At 42.3% G+C, this 22,516-nt stretch overlaps 1 protein-coding gene across 5 annotated transcripts in view; it reads left to right on the top strand.

The window, feature by feature from the left end:
- The window catches only part of Rprd1a (regulation of nuclear pre-mRNA domain containing 1A), a 43,323-nt gene that overhangs the window by 7,970 nt on the left and 12,837 nt on the right, over positions 1-22,516 (top strand). For 4 of the 5 annotated variants that reach the window (XR_002385674.2, XR_002385669.2, XM_013124452.3 and 1 more), the window contains exons 2-6: positions 8,089-8,218; positions 12,164-12,270; positions 12,350-12,447; positions 13,814-13,940; positions 14,041-14,216. Coding sequence is in view for 3 of the 5 variants with exons in the window: in XM_013124452.3 (XP_012979906.1) it covers positions 8,089-8,218; positions 12,164-12,270; positions 12,350-12,447; positions 13,814-13,940; positions 14,041-14,216 (638 nt within the window). In the remaining 2 variants the exon portion in view is untranslated. Of the gene's footprint in view, positions 1-8,088; positions 8,219-12,163; positions 12,271-12,349; positions 12,448-13,813; positions 13,941-14,040; positions 14,221-15,294; positions 15,849-22,516 lie in introns of those variants that run through there. The other variant, XM_040757951.1, reaches the window with a different exon arrangement.

Below are 22,516 nucleotides of genomic sequence, written 5' to 3'. Positions count from 1 at the left end.
GGGTCGTTTTGTAGATCAGGCTGTCCCTAAACTCCTGGTGATCCCACCACAGGCTCCTATGTGCTGGCATTGCAGGCAGGCACAACTGTGCCCAACCAGAATTGTTGGTTAATAGTCACCATTCCACCCCTCCAGGGCTTGCTGTCTGTCGACTCAAGCCATTGCTTCAGAGGAGAAATAACTGGCTTTAGTTGCCTTGTACAGAGAGCAGTGATTCTGTTGTCACCCCACAGTTTGTGTACAGCCTCTCTGTGAGGTCTTGAGTTTATCGTAACCACTTTGAATTCTCTAACATGGGGTTTGTAGATTCTCATTTTACTCACGTAGTCCCACTCACCCATGGGGCATGTGTTCCAACGCCCACCCCATGGCTCCCCAAACCACAGGTAGCACTGAATCCTGTGCTCACCGTTTCCTCCTTAAACACAAGCACACACAGATTTCATGGATTTTCCATTTTAGCAAAGTACATTTCAGGAACTGTTCTCATAACTTACCCTTTAAGGTGCACAGAAAAACTAGCACAGGTTTCTTTTTTCCTCAGGAGTAGAAGATCTGTCCTTACTGCTAGCTATAGTAATTTGAGGATTTTTTTTTTAATTAAGTGGAGGGTATCATTTCCCTAGTTCTTTCTGATATTGTTATTACAGCATTTATTACATGTGTTTTTAACGTATCAGTGTTGAATTTCTTATTGCTGTAAGACTGAGCCTTTTGCTTGCTTTTTTTTCTGTAATGGCTCAATAGACATTTTTTAGGTATGTATTAGAATGATTGTTGATTGGATCTCAGAAAATAAAAGGAGAGTGCTCAAATTTTTTTTTTTTGGTTTTTGGACAGGGTTCCCCACCCGGCTGAGTGCACAATATTTTAAAAGTAAAGGTTCCACTAGGAACTTGTGACCTCTTCAGAGAATGCCATTCTTGCATAGTTCCTAGTACTGATGGCTGGAACCTTCCCTCCTCCTTGATCCCAACTCATATTAAAGAATTTTCAGTTGGCCAACACTGGTGCACACCTGTAATCCCATCACTAGGGAGGCAGGCAGGGGAATCTGTTCTAGCCTGGTCTACATTATGAGTTCTGGGCTAGCTAGAGCTAGGAGTTTTCAGTTGCATTGATCATTTATTTCCAAGAGTGGGTTTACATTTAATCTGTCCCTTCTCCTTTACTATTCCCTTCTGCTTGCTTAGGGTTATTTTGTGGTGTCCCCAGGCCGTCCTAGATTTTGGAGCTCTGAACTTGCATTATTCATTTGAGACAGCTTTTCTGCAGTGTGCATGTATGGTGTTCAGTTTCCTCTCTTGACGGGACTTTGCTTGTGTCCCGTAGATTTGAATGTATTTTTTTAAAGATTTATTTACTTATTATGAATATAACATCCTGCCTCCATTAATGTCTGCAGGCCAGAAGAGGCACCAGATCTCATTATGGATGGTTGTGAGCCACCATGTGGTTGCTGGGAATTGAACTCAGGGCCCTTGGAAGAACAATCAGTGCTCTTAACCTCTGAGCCATCTCTCCAGCCCTTGAATGTATTTTTTAAGCACATTTTCATGATGGCTGCTCTAAGGCTTTTTGTCAGATGATTGTCATATCTCCTTGGTGTTGGCATGTATTGATTATTGTGGGGTTTTGTTCTGTTTTGTTTTCCCTTCTATTTGAGAGCTTGTCCCTGGTGTGGTGAGTAAAAACTGATTCACTACAGTTGTCACCAGCACTTGGGAAACAGAAACATACCACTCCAGTTGGGTTCAAAGAACAGTAAGAACCTGTCAGAAAACAACAGATAAGAAGCTCCCCCTCCCTTCAAAGCTGATTCATATTTTGTTTTGTTTTTGAGACCCGGTTTCTCTGTGTAGCCTTGGCTGTCCTGGACCTCACTGCATAGACCAGGTTGGCTCTGAATTCACAGTGATCTTCCCGGCCTTGCCCCCCCCCCCAAGTTTGAAGGTAAAATTCTGGTACATCTGGCTTTTATTCATAGATGTGCTGCATGGTGTTATGAATCTCACTCTTGTTCAGTCTTGTTTTACTTGGGTCTCAGACACACATCTTAGGAGGGAGACTGTTGGCCAGTGGGGATTCACGGGGAGGAAGGGAATGAATGCATTGCTTGTTACTGGTGGGCTTTTGTGAGGGCAGGTCTCTGGTGACAGGCTGCTCCTGGGAAGTGCTGCTTCCTTGCTAGGGAGGGGTGGGGGTCGTCCATCCAGCTCACCTCTTTGCCTTCTCTAATGCTGCTGTGACAGGACTGCAGGACTTTGCTGTTGGAAGGTGGCTACCGGTTTGTTCTGTGGTGTTTGGCAGGAGTGTGGCAGTTATTGGGTCTGGAGAGAGTTCAGTGATTCAGAGCACTGGCTGCTTCAAGGTCCTGTGCCGTTCCCAGCACCTGCATGGCCGCTGCTAACTCCAGCTCCAGGAGACCCAGTGCCCTCTTCAGGCCTCTGTGCTTGTGTTTTATCCCTAGAATCAGAAGTCCTCTTCGAAGGGTGTGCTAGGTTTAGGCAGGGTTTCATTTACGTAGGCTAACCTGATTGCCTTAGCCTCCCACGTGTTGGTATTAAAAAGGTGTATGCCAGCTGGGTGTTGGTGGCGCACACCTTTGATCCTAGCACTCTGGAGGCAGATGCAGGTGAATCTCTGTGAGTTTGAGGCCAGCCTGGTCTACAGATCTACAGAGTGAGTGCCAGGCCAGGCTCCAAAGCTACACAGAGAAACCAAAAAAAAAAAAAAGTGTATGCCTCACTCCAGACCCAGTTTCTCTCTCTCACTCTCTCTCCTCTTCCTCCCTCCCTCCCTTCCCTTTTAAAAAATATATACAACAAAAAAACCGGGGTATTTCATGTAGCACGGGCAGGCATCTAAACTCAGTTTCCTGAGTGCTGGTATGACAGGTGAGTTGTCACATTCAGCCAGACTCGTGTTTTCCTGTCTTTGCTAATAGACAATACTTTCTGGTTGTCATGTTGTGTTAGTATGTTGTAAAATTAAAACATTTAAATTATTATTATTGTGTGTGTGTGTGATGTTAGGGCGGGTAGGGTTGCGTGCGTTATTGTGTGTGTGTGTGTGTGTGTGTGTGTGTGTGTGTGTGTGTGTGTGTGTGTGTGACGTTAGGGTGGGTAGGGCTGTGTGCCTGGGTGATCAGTTGGGGTCGGGATAGTCTGTGCCGTTGGTTCTGTCCTCCCCTGGGGATGGAGCACAGGTCGTCAGTTTGCAGTTGTTGAACAGCAGTGTCTTTCCCTGCTGCACTGTTCGTCTCCGGCCAGTTGTGCTACTATTCTTAATAAATTTAGTCTAATGTCATATTACACTGGACACTAATTGTCACTTTTTATTACCCTAAAGTTCTTGCTTTGAAATTTAGAATAGTAAAGTAGTATGTAAAATGGCTTAATAAAATCCAATATAAAGAGGTCAATATAGTGATCTCCAAATTAATTTGTAAATCTAGAGAAATCTTTAAGAATTTTTTATTATTATTAAAGACAATGTCTTTTATAGCCCAGACAGGCCTTGAATCTTAAATTGTGATTGTGTTGCCTAAGCCTTCTGGTTACTGGAATTATGGGATATGGTACCTGCTTAGGAATTGTATGTGTGTGGGGGTGGGAGGGGGGTTGGTCAGAGAACATGTAGAAATCTTTTCTTTAGCCATGTAGGTTCTGTAATTGAATGCCAGTTATCATATTCAGTGACCAACACTCTTATACATTGATCCATCTTGTTGACCCCAGGATGTACACACACACACACACACACACACACACACACACACACACACACACACACACAGGGTTTCTCTGTATTGTTTTGGAGGCTGTCCTGGAACTCGCTCTGTAGACCAGGCTGGCCTCGAACTCATAGAGATCCGCCTGCCTCTGCCTCCCGAGTGCTGGGATTAAAGGCGTGAGCCACCAACGCTGGGCAGGACTTTTTTTTTTAAACAAGAAATTTAGAACTAATTCTAAAGATTATTGGGAAAAGCAAATTTGGAGACAAGAGCCTAGATCATTTTGAAGAGAAGCCAATAATGGAGGTAGTACCCATTGTAAGTTTCCAGGCAGACTCTAACAGATCTACATAATGGAGCAGAGCAGTGGTTGAGGAGGACACTTGTTGCATGAGAGGCAGTTGTGCAAGCATGAAAGAATGTACATTTACCACTACTCCTTGGTGTGTCGAATGATTTTTCTAAATATGCTATCAGCCAAGATTCATGTAGGAAATAGATTTAGCTGCATAAATCTCTTAAAGTTTGTGTGTGTGTAGAAAATGCCAAATTTCAATTTTAAGCAGCAGTTCCAGAGAAGATATTTAAATATGAATTAATAAGAAAAACAAACATCTTAGCTAAAACCAGGCTACTATGAATAGGAAGTTCACAAAAAACTTCTTGTAAGACGGTAGTGGCACATACCTTCAATCCCAGGAGAGACAGATGGATCTCTGAGTTTGAGGCCAGCCTGGTCTATCTGCATAACAAGTTCTAGGATAGCCAGGGTGACATAGAGATTTTTGTCTCCAAAAAAGCTGGGGGATGAGGGAGGGGAACGGGACAATACACAGAAGTAAGAGTGACTTGATACTTCATGAACACCATCCAGTTTCAGATTATTTTATTATTATTATTATTTCTGAGATAGTCTCTCATGTACTCAGGGTTGACCTCCAACTTATAGTCAAGCATGACCTTGAACATAGATTCTCCTGCCCCTACCTCCCAAGTGCTGGCATTACAGAGATTACAAGTGTGGACCACTACTTCCTGGTTTATGCTGTGCTGGGGATTGAGCCCAAAGTTTGTACCTGGTAGCAAGTATGTCCAGCTGAGCAATAGCTTCCCTCAGCCCTGGTTTCGGCATCAGTGACATTGTGTCTTCTCTATTTCGTGCCTATGGCTTCTCCATTTTGTTCTTTGCTTCTTCCCCCTGGTTACTTAAAGCACATATCAGATACAGAGCCATTTTATCATAAAGGGGCGTTTACCATACATTAAACTTTGAATAAAACAACCGTAAAGGGACGATCATATGTGACAAAATGAACCATGATTCTTGGTGCATGCACTCCACTCAGCCATCATCATAATTATGAGCTCCATAACTGATAATCTTCAAACTGATAATCTCCCTTGGAGAGGTCTTGAATAATTAACATATAAGGTAGAATTCACACATGGATTTGGGTTGACAGATGCTTTCTTCACTTCACCCTACCACTTTAATTTTGAAGCAGGATTTCACTGTATAGCCCTGGCTGATCTGGAGCTTGCTGCATACATCAGGCTGACTTGAAACTCACTCCTAAGATCTGCTTGTGCCTCTTCAGTGCTGGGTTTAAGGCCTGCAGCCACCATGCCTGGCATCCTTCCCCTTTTGTTTGCTTTAAATTCTATGCAGTTTATTTGCTGAAGAGATTGTGTCCTGTGTACTGTAGAAGACTTTATCTCATGGCTGCCTTCGGCTTGTCATGTTGATATGTGTTGTAATTCCAGCACTTTGGAGACAGGCAGTAGAGTCAGTGTGTGTTCTAGGCATACCCTCATAAGGGCTCTATCTAAGCTAGCTAGAGGTACATAGTAAGACCTTGCCTTAAAGAAGGTATAGGCCTCAGACCGGTGCATCAATATCATATGAGAACTGTGGAAATGGATATTTTTGGGACAGAAGCTAGGTAGGATCAACAGTTTGTATGTAGTAAGCCTTCTAGGTGACTCTGAGTATACTTATGTTTGGATACCTGATCTGCAAAAAACTTATGAACCTTTGGTTCTCTGAAATATAATTCATACAGGGGGAAGAAAAACACAACAGGAGCTGGAGAGATGATGGCTCAGTGGCTAAGAGTACTGACTGCTCTTCCAGAGGACCTGGGTTCAATTCCCAGCACCCACATGGCAGCTCACAGCCACCTCTAACTCCAGTTCCAGTGAATCTGATACCCTTATGCAGACATACTGTAGGCAAAACACCAATGCATATGAAATAAAAATAAACCATACAAAGAAAACCAAATAATAAATTAAAAAACAATAGAATAAATAGTGTTTTGGCAGCCCCCACTTCCAGTATTGTGACTCAGTCTGTGTTAGTTGCCTTTCTTATCACTGCTATAGAATTCCTCATAGTAACAATCCTTGAGGAAAGTTGTTTTTGTCTGTGGTCCCTTGTCCCATTGTTTTGGCTCACAGCAGTGAAGAGGAGACCTTTTCTCCTGTGTAGGTGGCCTTGGGAGAGCAAAGGGATTGATTGCTCAGGTGGTTAAGGCGGGCAAGGGGAGAGAGCAAAGGGTAGGAACCCCAGCTCCAGCTCCAAATGTCCTCTTCCTTTCTGGCCTCTTGCAGTATTCTCTGTGTCCGGTTATGGTCTGTGACTGCTGTGACATGAGACTGTGGAAAGTCCACTTAAGGGAAGACAGCACTTGACAAGTGGAGGCAAGAAACGTTTACGTTTAAGGCCTTGTCTCATCAACACCCACAAAACAAAGCCAAAAATGGAGGAGGGATTTTCTTTTAGTCATGATTCAGTCCATGGTTGGCTGGCTCCCTTGTGAATGTGAGGGAGCAAACGTGCTTGCCTCATGGCTGTCAGGAAGCAGGGCGGGGGAAGGAAGGGAGCCTACCTCCAGAGACCTTCTTCCATTGAGACCCTGCCCCTGAAGTGTCTGCCGCCTCCCAGCAGCGCCACTTACAGCTTAAATTAACCCAGAATTCTTAGCTGGGTTGAGCCACGTGGCTTGGTACCTTTTCCCAGTGAGGCATTCTCATCTTATTTCCTCTGCATCTGCTGTAACTCACTCTCCCCAGCAACTTTTAAAACCAGGAAAAGGCGCAGGCAGCCATTCGAGTAGGTAGAAGGCTGAAGGGTGGTGTGACTGGGCTTAGAGTCTAACCTTCCATCTGTATTTTACTATATAAGAGGAGAAGGCTGGGTCTCCAGCTCCATCTTAAAGGTGTGAATTGAACAGTGGTGTTTGTGATACTGAGTGCTGGAATTGACAGGACTAGTCAGTGCGGTTTGATGAAGATGCTGCCTGCATCTGGTGTCCTGTAGCCATCACAGGTGTGTTGGGCTACACTTAGTACTTCACACTAAATTCTGGCGAAACCATATTTGAACACTAAATTTTCCTTCTGCTTGTAATTCTTTTCATTCTGAGGATTGAATCACATGCAAGAACCTGTTTTTGAACCACAGTCCTAGTACCCTGTATGAATTTTGAGTCATGTTTAATGCCATTGTGCTGTGATATAGTAACTGGCAAAAACATACTGTGACCACGGTCAGTTACTGAAATCTTGGGGCTTCCCTAGAAGGATGAGTATACTGCAGAGTATAGCAAGTAAGGAGGATATTTAATCAAGATGAACTCAGTGATTCAAAGGTCATGTAATGTAAAGAAGAAAAATCTAACCTTTTGGTCTTCCTAATGTTTAAATGGCAAATATTGATTGTATAGGGTGAACATGTATAATTGAGTGATATGTCTTACAACCTATTCTATAATTTGTATTCTGCTGCTTCACAATAGTTTAATGATTTTGAGTCCATTTAAACAATGCTAGATTCAACTCAAGATTTAAAATGCTATCTTAATAATGTGACTCTTCACCATCTTATTATATAGCTGTATTCAGAGATGTAGTTTTGTGCACGTATGAGAGTTTTTTGTTTTGTTTTGTTTTTTTGAGACAGGGTTTCTCTGTGTAGCTTTGGAGCCTATCCTGGCACTTGCTCTGTAGACCAGGCTGTCCTCGAACTCAGAGATCCACCTGCCTCTGCCTCCTGAATGTATGAGGATTTCTACACATAAGATTTATTTAGCTTGGGAATGATGGTAAGACCAGGATTAAAGGATACAAGTGGCCCAGGTGCCATGATAAGCCTACAAGTGGACAGCAAGATCCTGTGTGTGCCTCTTAGGTTCTACTTTTCCCAAACACGACTGACCTTCAGAAACGGTAGACTCCCCTTGTGTGGGATGAGTTTGTGGGAGAAGCTGGAACTGTTCCAGTGGGAAGAAAGTCTGCGTTCAGTGAGGATGCTTCAGGTGTCTTAATGTTTTCCTTTTCTAATTTTTTAGCCAAACCCAACAGGAAGCTTACTTTTCTCTACCTGGCCAATGATGTCATTCAGAACAGCAAAAGGAAGGGACCAGAGTTCACAAAAGATTTTGCACCAGTCATAGTGGAGGCATTCAAGCATGTTTCAAGGTAGGATCCTTTCTGTACATAAGGTAAGGGTTAGAATCAGCAAGAAAAGGGGGATGCATTTGTTTGAAGCTTTCCTTTGCAATTTGATGGCTTTTTCGCTTCTGTGAGGGTTTGAGTTGCCACTGAGGGGCATTTGGAATACTTTGAGTCAGGGCTTTCCTGTAAGAAACCAGAATGCCTGCTGTATTAGGATGAACATCACTGAGAGTAAAGGAAGGAACTGAATGCATGCTTGTAGAACTCCATCTTACGTTTTATATTTCTGGGCTTATTTAATACCATAATGTTGTTATGGTGTGTATGTGGGGGTTTGTGTATTTCCTAACATTTTTAAGTGCTTTAGAAATAAAGAATATGGGGCTGGAGAGATGGCTCAGCAGTTAAGAGCATTAACTGTTCTTCCAGAAGACCTAGGTTCAATTCCCAGCACCCACATGGCAACTCACAACTGCCTGTAACTCAAGTTCCAGTGAATCTGACACCTTTATACAGGTATACATGCATACATAGCACCAATGCACATAACAAAAAATCAAAGAAAGGAAATAAAGAATATTTAAGATAATCATAAAATTTCATGCATTTTCTTCAGGTGCTTTTGTATGTGGAAATCTTAGCTTATTTACTCTAAATATTTCTATTTCATTTATTTTTGTGTATGCACATATGCCATTGCACACAGGTGGAGATTAGAGTTAGTTCTTTCCTCTATAAAGTTGGGTCCTGGGATTGGACTCAAGTCCCTAGGTTTGTGAGACAAATAAATAAATGCCTTCATCTCCTGAGCCATCTGGCTGGCCTATCTTATATCCTTATTTTCAAATGTTATATGCTGGTATGTGATAGGTTCACTGGGCAAGCAGTGCTGACTAGGATAGTAAACCAGGCTGAACTTTAGCTGACCATGGCACGCGGTGATCAATACAGTAAGTGCTTTAGGTGACAGTCTCCATTCAGGGGCTGCTCTTCCATATCTTGTGACCTGTAGTTTCCTCTTTGCTGTCTACCCTGTACCAGACGTGCTGCTTAGAGCTGAGTGCTTCACTTCTTCTGTGGCCATATTCCTTTCTTGCCTTGGTGGCTTTGTTTCTGCACTGAGTTTGATTGTTGTCCATACTAGAACAACTTAGGGTCCTACTGTTTTCTTCTTTTAGACAGGATGTCACTGTGTAGCCCTGGGTGGCCTGGAACTGCTGTGTAGACTGACTAGCCTTGAACTCAGAGATAGATCTCTTCATCTCTGCCTTCCAGCTGTGGAGAATAAAGGCCCAAGCCTGGCTCAGCCACCTTTTTTCTCTATTCTAGAGTCATATGCCCAGTTACTTGTTTCTGCTTAAGTGTCTCAAGCTCACTGTCTACCTTTCCACTATGTCTTTGTTCCTTACCTCAGTGAATGGCAGCTCCATCTGTCTTGTACCAGGCAAGAGATGGTGTCACCTACATGTCCTTATCCCCCACTGCATACTCCACGGAGGACACAGTCTGTGGGTGCCATTTTCCTGTCTAGTTACCATGCTGACTTTTCTTGGTAATTGCAGGAGCCACTCCCCTAGTGTGACCTCGTCCCCTGGGGAAGGTGTAGGCAGAGTGGCTGAGTACTCATACTACCCCTTGTGTGAGCAAGACTTACGGTGCTTCTTTCTGGTGCTACTGTCTGCCTCTCTAGACTCTTGTGTGTTTTCCAGCTTGTAGCCTGCATTGTAAACCAACAGACCCTTTTGTTGTTGTTGTTGTTCTTTGTACTTTAGTTGGTTGGTTAGTTTTTTTTCAGACAGGGCTTCTTTGTGTAGCCTTGACTGTCTTGGAACAAGCTCTGTAGACCACCAGGCTGGCCTTGAACTCTCAGAGATCTACCTGCCTGCGTAGCCCTGTCTATTTTAAAACTCCCACTGTAGATACTTTTATTTTTCAGATAGGATCTCATCTATCCCAAGCCGGCCCTGAACTTGATAGGTAGCCAAGAATGACTGAATTTCTTTTTGTCTTTATTTTTTTTTTTATTTTTGATTGTGAATTTCTTATCCTTCTGCCTGTCACTCCCAAGTGCTGCTGTGATTACCAGCATGTACCAACATGCCTGGTCTATGTGGTGCTGAGATCAAGCCCAAGGTTTCACGCATGCTAGGCAAGTACTCTACCGACTGAGCTACACTCCCAGCTCCTATCTTATGCTTTTATATATTCCTTTCTAGGATTTAATAGAATCTATATTAACCCCATACTCTGTGGTAAGCTCTGAGTATACATTAATAAGAAACATGATGTAGTTTAGTTTAGTGGGTCTTAGGTTTGGAGTGTATCAAAGGTGATAATAGCTAGACAGACGTATGGATGTATATTGCGGTGACAGATGACAGCTGGACTAAAGAAACAGGAAGCAGAGAACGAATGGGAGGGGATGGAGGTATTGAGCTGTATGACAGGGCAAAGAACTCTTTGGGAGGGTAGTTCTGAACCAGTGCCTGAAGCAGGGCGTCTCAACTGTGGGTCGTGACCCCTTTGGCAAACCTCTGTCTCTGAAAATATTTACACTGTGGTTCATAATAGTAGCAAAATTATAGTACAAAGTAGCAATGAAAGTAATTTTATAGATGGGGGTCACCACAACATGAGGAACTATTTTAAAGGGTTAGGAGGGTTGAGAACCGTGGCTTAAAAGATAAAAGGGATCATTTGTCTAAGGGGAAGGAGTTGTGGAATATTCCTTTACACTGTAAGAAGTGTGTGACCATGATTGCTTTAGTGAAAAGCTAAATGCCCAATAGCTAGGCAGGAGGTAAAGAAGGGACTTCTGGGCTGAGAGCTCGGGAAGAAGAAGGTGGTGACACCAGGAGATGCAGAGCAAGCATGTTGAGCAGAACAGACATGAGGCAGTAAAAGCCACGAGGCAGAAAGTAAATTAGTAGAAATCGGTTAATTTAAGTTCTAAGAGCCAGTTAGAAACAACTAAGCTAAGGCCGAGCTTTCGTAATTAATAATCTCAGTGTCAATTTTTGTGAGCTTGTCGCCACAAAAGAAAAATTTGCCCCTAAAAAAAGATCTTAGGAAGAGTGAACAGTAGTGTTCTGGGCAAGTTTGAAGATCAGCAAGGGGATTTGAATGAGAAAGTGTTGGGGGGTGGGGGGTGTTTGCCAGAAGCAGAGGCTGTGGACTATGGCTCAGGCTGAGAATTTGGGTTTCAGAAAGGGTTGAGAAGAACTTGCTGATTTGACATAGAGTGGGATACTTTTAAAAGTGAAGGAGTTGAAGCTGGAGATGAATGGATAATGGTATGAAAATTAGGCAGGGGCTAGAGAGATGGCTCAGTAGTTAGGAACATGCACAGAGGACCTTGGCTATTTTTTCAACACGCTCACACACAGCGCGCTCGCGCGCGCGCGCGCGCACACACACACACACACACACACGCACACACACACACACTCACACGCTCACACACACACCCAGGTGAGGTAGTGCTGAAGAAAGTAGCTAATGGTTGAAAGTCACCCATGTCAGTCTTCAGATTTGCTTTATTTCTCAGACAGTGCTCTGGTCTCTTGCTGGACCCGATCTCTCCGGTCTGTCTGCAGCACCATGTTCTCATTCACACTGTGGTAAAAGACTCCTGTGCCAAAGCAAGTGGTGGGGTCAGCAAATGTAAAAAGTGTCCTGGAACCGTCGTTTAGCTCCTTTCACTTGGGAGTCTGCTCCTAAAACTGACAACTGAAACCCTCCCAGGGTTTCTCTGTGTAGTTGTTACTGAGTTCTTAAGGGAAGCAAGGACAGTTTCTTCATCACATCTTGACTGAGCTGCTGCTATCGGTGCCCAGCACGCCTGAGTAGCTCTTCCTGGGAGTGGGATTTGCACCCATTTAAATCACCATTACTTTGTGGTAGACTTGCTATATATTTTTATATATTTTTATTGCCAGCATTTCATTAATTGTCATTTTTTTAATTTAGTGAAACTGATGAAAGTTGTAAGAAGCACCTTGGCAGAGTGCTGTCTATTTGGGAAGAGCGATCCGTGTATGAAAACGATGTGTTAGAGCAACTTAAGCACGCTCTCTGTAAGTACAGGGTCTTGGTCTCTTTCTGTGGTCCTTCAGGAAAACACACCTTTCCTAAAACTTGATGTTTTTAAATCAGATGGCGATAAGAAGCCGAGGAAGCGGACTTATGAACAGATAAAGGTGGATGAGAATGAAAATTGCTCCTCTCTAGGGTCCCCAAGTGAACCACCGCAGGTAAAAACCCAAGACAGCTGGGGAATTTTTACTCCATGTGACCTCTGTCTGGGCCTTGATAATCTCAGTGTCTTGGGTATAAGAAAGGCATTAAATTAATCTCTCTCACATTGCTGGTTAACAAATTGCTTTTGTTTGAAGGGGTGTAGGGTGTGTGTGTGTGTGTGTGTGTGTGTGTGTGATTTTGTTATTTTAGTTGTGCATGTGTCTGTAGCATGAATAAATGACCCAGAGACTGATATTGGGCTCAAGCTTCAAGCTGAATATCAGAAAAGCAAAGCAGCTGGGCACTAGCTTCTTACCTCTGCCTCGGCTGAATGGGCTGGTTCTGTCTCCATGAGCTCTCACCAACCTCAGACTGTAACTTTTCCTCCGCATGGCTGGAGAATGAATGCCTATCTTTAACCTTGCTTCTGTCTTAAACATACTTCCCTAATGTTGGGGTTAAAGGTGTGAGGTATAACCCTCTTTTAGACTGATTCACTCTTGTGTAGATCTGGGTGGCCTTGGACTCACAGAGATCTGTCTATCTCTTAATTCTGAGTTCTAGGATTAAAGGTGTGTCCCATCACCTCCCAGCTTCTGGCTGCTGGGATTAAAGGTGTGTGCCTGTCTTCATTGGCCAGTGGCTGACTTTGCTTTTCTGAATCCTCAGTCAAGCTTTGATAAATCATAAATGTCTTTACATGTGTCCATGGGTATGTGTTCATGCGAGTACCCAAGGAGTCCAGGTGTGTCTGTTTCGTGGGCTGGAGTTAGCAGTTACAGCTATCCGTCATGGTCCTGAAAACTGAACTCTTCTGCAAGAGCCGTTTGTGCTCTTAACTGCCGAATTGTATTTTTATATAACTGCCTAATTGCTGAGGATGATTAGACGCAATAAAACATCCACTATTTAAAGTGTTTATTTTTGGAATAAAACACGACCAACACATTTGTTACATGACTTAAACTAAAATTCTGTCCTTAGATATGAATACTGTTCCCTTTAAATATTTTTTATTTTCAAACATGTAAGACTTATCCACAGTTAGCTCTTAACCTGAGAGCCCAGGTTTGATTTGGTCCCAGCACCACTACAGGTGGCTCACTACTCTCTGTAACTCCAATTCCGGGGGTCTGGCACCCTTTTCTGGCCTCTGAGACACCAGGCTTGATCATGCTGCACAGACAGACATACATGGAAGCAAACACATGAAAAGTCTAGTCTCAACTGTATTTTTTAAAAAGATGTCTTAAGAAAGGTATGTTGCAGGCTTTTTGCCAGTGAATACTTCATAAGGCCTGGGCATATGAATGAGATGTCAAGTCCTCTAAATTTGTTAGAGCTTTATTTCTTTTTGTTCTGAATTGTGTAATTTTTTAGACTCTCGACCTTGTTAGAGCATTACAAGATTTAGAAAATGCAGCCTCAGGTGATGCAGCAGTCCATCAAAGGATAGCTTCCTTGCCTGTTGAAGTTCAAGAAGTGTCCCTGCTTGAGAAAATAACAGGTAAGAAGACAGGTCCACTGTGTTGTTTGGAAGGCAGGCGTGGGCGTGGCTTGCCGTGGTTTTGTTGTGTATTAATTGTATCACTCTGTGCTCTTCTTAGATAAAGAATCCGGAGAAAGGCTTTCTAAAATGGTAGAGGATGCTTGTATGTTGCTGGCAGATTATAATGGCAGACTGGCGGCAGAAATAGATGATAGAAAGCAACTCACTCGAATGTTGGCAGACTTTCTTCGTTGTCAAAAGGAAGCCCTTGCAGAGAAAGAACATAAATTGGAAGTGCGTAACCTTTTCCTTCTTTAGTGCATACTTATTTAATTTACTGAACTTTAATGCATCTGTGAGTCTTAGAGATCTTGCATCATGTACTATTTCAGGCAGTGGCCCAGGTCAACTGCTGCTTGCTGTCAGCTTTTCCCTGCAGACTGATGAATTTTGATCTTAGAATTTGTTGCATTCTAAATCATGTATGTGAAATTTCATGTATAGTAGAAATTTAAATCCTTTAAGCACAAACATAGTAGGAAAATAACAATTTTAGTAAGTCTTGTGTTAAGTGGTAAACTGGTTTATTGGATTCCTACTCTTGGCACATACTGTATTTTAGGTCTTTCATTAAGTGTTCAAGTTATCCTCTCCACCTCTGATTCTCACACTTAACATTCCCCACACCCACACTCTGTAGTCTTACACAGCACTGTTCCCAAAAAGGTTCTTGATGGGTTAGGGATAGTTGTTAGTGTTGGTGATGATTCTGGGGCTCAGGAGATGATAAAGAAGCAGTCTCATTTATTTTGAGCAGAGCAACCATTGTTAGCATAGGAGAAAGCTAGGTTTGGCTTTAAAAGACTATTCGATCAGCTCGTTCTTAACTTGGGTTGCCCTTAATTTCAGTACCATGTGAGAATATCCTGTTTGAGTCCCTTTAGTTACAGGTACCGCCTCTTAGGTTTATTTATTATTATTTAATTCTTGGCTCAGCAGTTTCTCAATAATCCCCAGGTGTGCTTGGCCTGGCTTGCTGTTGGAGTTCTGAGTGAGCTCCTTGATTATTCTGCATCCCACATGCTCAGCTCTTAATTTTACACTGTCCCTTGTCAGTTTGCTCTCTCTGCTCACATAAATTTGCTCAGTTACTGGTTCTTTGCTCTGTCCTTGAAGAGGTGGCCACTTGAAATGGAAAAGATCAGTGGAGTTTCTTAGAGCATGGGTTTGGTTCACTTAGGCTGTGTGATGTTGCAGTGGCCTTCAGGCCTTACTTGCTTCATGTCTGCTGCACTGAGGGTGAGTATGTCAACAGTGTTGTCTTCAGCCTTTGGGTACAGTTTCTTTAACTTCTGTCGAGCTTCTGTTGCAGGTATTGGACATGGCGTATCTTCTAAAGATGTCTTCACCATTAGCATATTCTGCCGGCTAAAAATAAACATCAAACTCCAAAGCCTGTATTGTCTCATGTTTTTGAAAATTGAAGAACGAAACTTCATTATTCTTTTTATACCTACTTTCTCACTTTTGGTGTTGGCTATCATTGGTTACAAAAATAGAATTTATATTTGACATATGACTGTTGAAAATAGATCACTGCCCTTGCCCATTTGCTGGTGCTTTCTAGCCAGATTTCCTAGCTAATACACAGAGCTGATGATGGTAATGGTCACATTTGCCATGTCTCGGGGGTATTGTTCTAGGCACTTCACATAATCACCTCATTCAGTCCTGCTCAGCAGGGTGCATTATTATCCACACTTTATATTCATGGAAGTAAGGCATAGGGAGATAACGTGACTCCCACATTTTCACAAAGCTCTGTTGGATTGTTTAGAGCCCCAACAATGCCTGCTGCATCAGTATGTTCATTTCAGAGCCATGATGGCTTCCTGTTCTTGTAGAAGTATGATGCCCCTTTGGCAAAATCAGAAGTCCTCTTCAACTCTCTCTTTTTTTTTTTTTTTTTTTTTTTTTTTTTGGTTTTTCGAGACAGGGTTTCTCTGTGGCTTTGGAGGCTGTTCTGGAACTCACTTGGTAGTCCAGGCTGGTCCCGAACTCACAGAGATCCGCCTGCCTCTGCCTCCCGAGTGCTGGGATTAAAGGCGTGCACCACTAACGCCCGGCTCACTCTTCAACTCTTTGTAATCCTTCCCTTTCCAGCTAATCACTGGCTTGAAGTAAAGGGAGCTTGATTGTTGTTCAACACAACTGATTTTATATTGAAGAAGAAGCCCCCGCAATTATGATCACTCCCCCCCCCCCCAAGACGTTAGCCCTGGTTGTCCTGGAACTCACTTTGTGAACCAAGCTGGCCTTGAACTCAGAGATATGTCTGCCTCTGTCTCCTGAGTTCTGGGATTAAAGGTATGTGCCATCATGCCCAGCTCATGATCATACTTTTTTTGTTTTGTTTTGTTTTTCGAGACAGGGTTTCTCTGTATTGCTTTGGAGCCTGTCCTGGTACTCGCTCTGTAGACCAGGTTGGCCTCAAATTCATAGAGATCCATCTGCCTCTGCTTCCCTAGAGCTGAGATCAAAGGCATGAGCCACCAATGCCCAGCCCATGATCATACTTCTAAATATGTTTTCATAAACTAGGGAGTTATATAGCAAGAACTCACTGTAAATTGTCATTGAGAAGTAAGCCTTTTTTTTTTTTTGGCGGGGGTCATATGATATGACAATATTTAGGCAAGCTTTGTATTAGTAGGTAGCATCACCCTGCAGTAGAGACTGAGGCTGAAAGTTTGTTTTTGTATCAGCTGTACTGTCTCTTAAACTGGTTTAACTATTGATTGTTAGAAAATGGACCAAAAGTATCAGTTTAAGAAGTGGTTGTTTAGTGCCTTGAAAGTCACTATTAAAACATTGAAATTGGTGAAAACATGAAGTGCTTCTAACAGTTTTAGTAAGCCCTTTTGATGAACTTTAATTAGTAAACAGACAGTAGGCTATTAATCGAGGCTGTTGCACTTGCCCATAATCCTAGTACTCGTGAGGCTGAGGCAAAGATCCTGAGATTAAGGCCAGCTTGGGCTATATAGCAATAATCTTGACAGGTGGGTGATGGACTGATGGCAGATTGGCAGATAGATAGATAGATAGATAGATAGATAGATAGATAGATAGACAGACAGACAGACAGGCAGGCAGGCAGGCTGGGGAGATGGTTCAGCGGTTAAGAGCACTGGCTGCTCCTTCAGAGCACCTGGATTCAATTCCCAGCACCCACATGGCAGCTCACAACTGTCTGTAACTCCAGTTCCAGGGGATCTGACACCTCACACAGACAAAACACTAATGCACATAAGAAATTAGATTGATTTGGTCTGGAACCTTAAACCTCCTCCTCAGCTTTCCTAGTGCTGAGATTGCATGTGTCTGCCACCACAGGATGACTGAAAGTGCCACTAAGTTTTGGACAGGAAGCAATGTATAGATGAGAGATTCTTCTTTATCAGTGATATCCCCGATTGCTTAGTTTCAAAGGAATACAATATAGTTGTGGAAAGAATCATGCTTTTATCAAGTCAGTGCTTGCTGCCTTTAGTCTCAGGACTCAAGAGGCAGAAGCAGGTAAATCTCCCAGTTCGAGGCTGTTCTGGTTTACAGAGTAAGTTCCAGTACACCAGTACAGCTAGGACTACATAGAGAAAGTCTAGAAAGTCTTGAACCGAAATAAAAAATGAATAAACAAATACATAATGTCAGTGTTTGGTAATCTTTGCAGACTTCACTTCCAAGTCTAGGAATAGATATGAAGAAGGAATCATAATTCCAAACACTAGAAGTCATAATGAGAAAGCATTAGATAAATGCTTATTTGTTGTATGAATGTTGGTTATTGAAGCTTGTTCTGGGGTGGGAAGATGGCTCAATGAGTATAAAGTTATTTCTGGGCAAGCAGGAGAGCTGTTAGGATCCATAGCCCCTTGTAAATGATGGGCATGTTATGCACTTGTGATCCCATTGCCCGGAGGCAGACAAAACCCATCAGGCTTGGTGGGAGTCAGTCTACCTGAATGAATATTTTGAGTTTCAGGTTCAGTGAGATACCCTTTCTTAAAGTGGAGAGCAGTGGAAGAAGACACTGTTGACCTCTGTCTTTCACTTGTGCTTGTGCTCAAACACAAAAGCTCCTTCCTCTTGAGGTATTGTAATGGTGCCTCTGTTAACAGCTTGCTAGTGTGTAGAACAGTGGTCCAGATGAGCGTAGTGTCTTTGAAGGATTGGTTCTCGTAGGGTAGAGTGAGCGGGGATCACAAAGAAGGTCTCATTCATGCTAGGCATGTGTTCTCCCACTGAGCTGCATTCCAAGCCAGACTCTTAAAGCCCGAAACGTGAGGGCATCTTTTTGTGTGTGATTTCACCCATACTGAGTGTTTAGTGATTGCTTTATTTTTCCTACAATTCTTTGTATCCTTGGACCGGTCTTAAGTTCTAGTTTTATGTCTTTACTTGTCTTTGCCTATGTGGATATAGACATGCTTAAAATAACCCTCTACAGATATAACCATAAAGATCCTTTGATGTTTTGTATTTCTGAATAATTTTATTGGAATTTGTTTTGCATATAATACAGAGATGCATATAATAATTATTAATTGTCCCTTTACTGATTAATAATAGGACAGGTATAGTGGCTCATGTCTTAATCTTAGTACCCTGTAGACGTAAGCAAGAGAAACATGAGTTTGAGGCCAGCTTGGTCCTTGTAGAACGTTCCATACTGGTCTCTGCTACATAGTGAGATTCTGCCCCAACCTTCTTCCCTAAAATCCCAAGTTAACTTTACTAGTGTTGTGAAATGCTATTTCCGCCAAGCTTAATTCCTATATGTGCATACTGACCTGTAAGTTTTACATTTAATTCCTATATGTGCATGCTGACCTGTAAGTTTTACATTTAATTCCTATATGTGCATTTACATTTAATTGTGCAGATTGTGGCTTTGATTGCTTTGTAATACCGTTCATGTTTGCCATTTCAACTAATGGTTATTGTGTGTATGAAATTTTATTTTGTTCTCATTGTTTTCTTACTTTGTGTTTTAATTGAGAATGCTCGTTCCTTTGTCATGTCATGGGTCATTTTTCCCCTGTCATTTATACCTAAGATAAAGCTAGATAAAGGTGGATATAATAAGGAATTAAAAACAGTATAATAATAAGCATATGAAATGTGGTTTCTCTCTTCCTCACATCTCTCGGTTTGCTGTAGTAAAATGGTGGACGATGGTGACTCAGGATGGCTGGCACTGTGGAGAGAAGCCAGGAATAAGACTTCTTATTCCTGTATACAGTGGCTGGACGTTAGGCTCAGTAATTTGCACAGAGGAGAAAATGGACATCTTTTTATATTTGTGGAAGCGTTGCTATTTTGTCTGTGATGGCAGGAGTGGAGTGAGCAGTGCTGAGCCTGAAAAGCAGACAGTGCCCAGTGCCCAGTGGGCTGGGGGTCCCCTGTGTCCCTTACTGACGGGTGGAGGGCTCGTGCAGGTGAGCAGTGGGCTGGGGTCCCCTGTGTCCCTTACTGACTGGTGGAGGGCTGGTGCAGGTGAGCAGGTATGCTGTCTGCAGAGACAAGACTCCTTAGTTGGTCAGCACTTCCTACAGTTTGTTACTGCAGCAGCTGAGGGCTCTTAGGAGTAAGATGAATTCAAAGTAGGTTGGAACTGCGATGAAGAAGGCACTTGATTTCCATGAAGAGATGATTGCAGAAGTTGAAAGCGTCTGCAGGGAGGAGCTGTGGCGCTGGCTGTGGTATTGGTTGCTGAGTGAACTGGAGAAGGAAGGTGGGCAGGACCTCATCTCAACAGTGTGATCGTGCAGGTCTTGAGTTGCCCAGGCAGGAACAGTGTTAGATGGGTTCTTTGTTGCTCTGATGTGCAGGCTGGCCTCCCCGTTGCTGATCTTACAAGTATGCACCACCATGTCTGCTCGAGGTGAAGTTTTGTTAATACTGTGAAGGTAGTTTGTGGTCATCATAGTTTTGTACTCATTGCTAAAGGCATAGATGCTGCCCACAGTTCCATCATTCCTTAACTTTTATCAAAATTTGAAGGATGAGATTGTTATATTCAGTTTTTTTTTGTATGCTGTCTTATTTTGCACATTGACTGTAAACATTTCCATATAATTTTCATCCCCCCCCCTTTCCTTTTGATTCTTGGGATGGCAGCTTAAACTTTGCCCAAACCAACCAAGGTCTCTGCCATCTACTTTTAGCTTGGTTAGCAATCTGAACTTTAATAGCCAAGTTGTAGTCTGTTACAGAGTAATACTTAACTGTCTACCTACTTTGTTTCTTTTTTTTTTGTTTTTCGAGACAAAGTTTCTCTGTGTAACCTTGGCTGTCATAGAACTAGCTCTGTAACCAGGCTGGCCTTGAACTCACAGAGATCTGCCTGCCTCTGCCTCCTGAGTACTAGGATTAAAGGTGTGCACCACTACCGCCTGGTTCTTTCAGTTTCTTACTCCTGAAAACATAGCTTAAGTAACATTTTTGGCATGTCTATTACATTTAACTTCTTGCTGTTGGAAAATATTGCTACAAATCTCTTCCAAGTTAAATTTTTGCTTATTTGTGATAGTTTTAAGTTCTTACGAGGAACAAAAAATTAGGCCAGTGGGAGATACGTGGTTTTTATGTGTGTGCATGCCATGGCAAAACCAGCTGCTGTTTCCCAAGCACTGTTGACCTGGTGTTTTTGAGACAGGGTCTCTTAATAGCCTTGTACTTGCCAAATAGGCTAGGCTGGTTGGTGCTTCTGGAACGTTTCCTTTGCTTTCCTTTTGGTCTATGACTTTGACTGCTAGGATTTTGAAATGTTTATCTAATTTGCAATACAACATCTAGGTCATCCATGCTATAACTTCTGTCAAAAACAATGTGGTTCTTTTTATTGGTTTTTAAAGGATCAGTTTTCAAATTTTCTATTGTTTTATTGGTTGGCTTGAAAAGTTATTCTGGGCAGAGCCAGGCAGATCTCTGTGAGTTCAATGTCAGCCTGGTCTACATAAGAAAGGGAGTGTTGGGGAGAAGAAGAAAGAAGAAAAGTTATTCTAGTTAACTGTGATATCAAAATTCTCTTCAGTAAAGAGTAGCTTTCTTGAGCAGCTTTCCACCTCTGCATTAGAGGCTGAAGTTTTTATTGTGCACACACCAGGATGTGGAACTCCGGTTGGTTTTGAAGGCTTGTTCTTTTTGTAGGAAGACCTTGGTTGAATTTTAGTTTTTCTTCTGAATTACTTAGAGTTTTTCATTATATTCTTATTATATCCAGTAAATGTTCTGTGTTGTTACTCCATCTTGCTCATGTTTTCTCCTGTTTTAAGCATTTCTAGAATGTTTTTCCTTAATATTCTGTCTCTGTTGCTTTGTTCTTTTAGAATGCAGTCTTTGCTTGTCTAGTGTTGTTAGTGGTGGTGGCTGTGTCATCATCCTCATTTTGTTGTTCATTGAGGTAAGATTTCCCTCTGTAGTTCAGGCTGACCTGAAACCCCACAAGCTTCATGTCTCAGTCTACCAAGTGCTGGAATTACAGGCATTTCCTGACATGCCCGCATTAGAATTGAGTAGAGATGCTTTTATTGGATTGCTTTAGTCTTTGTTGAAGAAAGGTGTTAACTATCACAAGAGCTTAACTAGTTTGCAAACCGTTACTTAGGATGAGTGGAGAGGGAATCAGAAGTCAGGAGATCATTTCAAGACTGGATTTCCGGACTCACCTAGACCTGGCTAGAAGTGGATTTTCCCAATGTGTTGAGTGTTGTCTAGTATGCCTGCTGTTATCATGGCCTGTGGTTTTTGTTTGTTTTACCTTGCTTTGGGAAGCCACAGGAAACAGAGGCTTCTTTTTAAAATGACTTGAAAGTAAGTTAGCAAAGATTATGAATGTTTGGAATGACTCTAAAATATTCATGCCTTCAGAGCTTGGCAGAGACCAAGCAGAGTTATTAGACCTGTTCAGCCTGAATGTAAATACTGTTTAATTAGCTCCTGTGTATTTTCTACAGATGTGAATATGTGCTTCTTGCTTAAAGCCTCCCCTCCCCTTCTCTGCCTTGCCTTCCCCTCCCCCCCCCCCCATTCCTCATTTTCCTGGAGTTCACTATGTACACCACCAGGCTGGCCTTGAATTTACAGATCCATCTGCCTCTGTCTCCTAAGTGCCACTTTTACTTTACTATTCCATGGATTGAAGAATTAGAGAATTCAGCCTTTTAAAGTATATGCTTGATAGACAAATCATGACCTTTGAAGAAAAAAAATCTGAGGCTAATTTAAATAAGCAAAGTAAATTTACAAGATATGTAATGAATCTTTCCTTTAGAGAATATTCAAACAAATTCCAATTAACAAATCCTTTTTGTGATATAAATAATTCATGCCAATTTATTTCTTCTAGGCACTGACACTTGAAGTTTTTTGTTAAGAGTTTTATTATTACAATTTTTCATACATGTGTACAGTTGTTTGGATTATACTCGTCCCTATTACCCTCTTTTCCCGTCTCACACTGCAGACTGTGTCTCCCCCTGGCAGCAGTTAACTGACACTGGGGTGGTTGTAGCTCAGTGATGGAGTAC

Source organism: Mesocricetus auratus, unplaced genomic scaffold, assembly GCF_017639785.1.
Source record: "Mesocricetus auratus isolate SY011 unplaced genomic scaffold, BCM_Maur_2.0 Super-Scaffold_100015, whole genome shotgun sequence".
Taxonomy (NCBI): Eukaryota; Metazoa; Chordata; class Mammalia; order Rodentia; family Cricetidae; genus Mesocricetus; species Mesocricetus auratus.
Note: the sequence above shows the minus strand (reverse complement) of the source record. Positions and strands in the feature narration are given on the sequence as shown.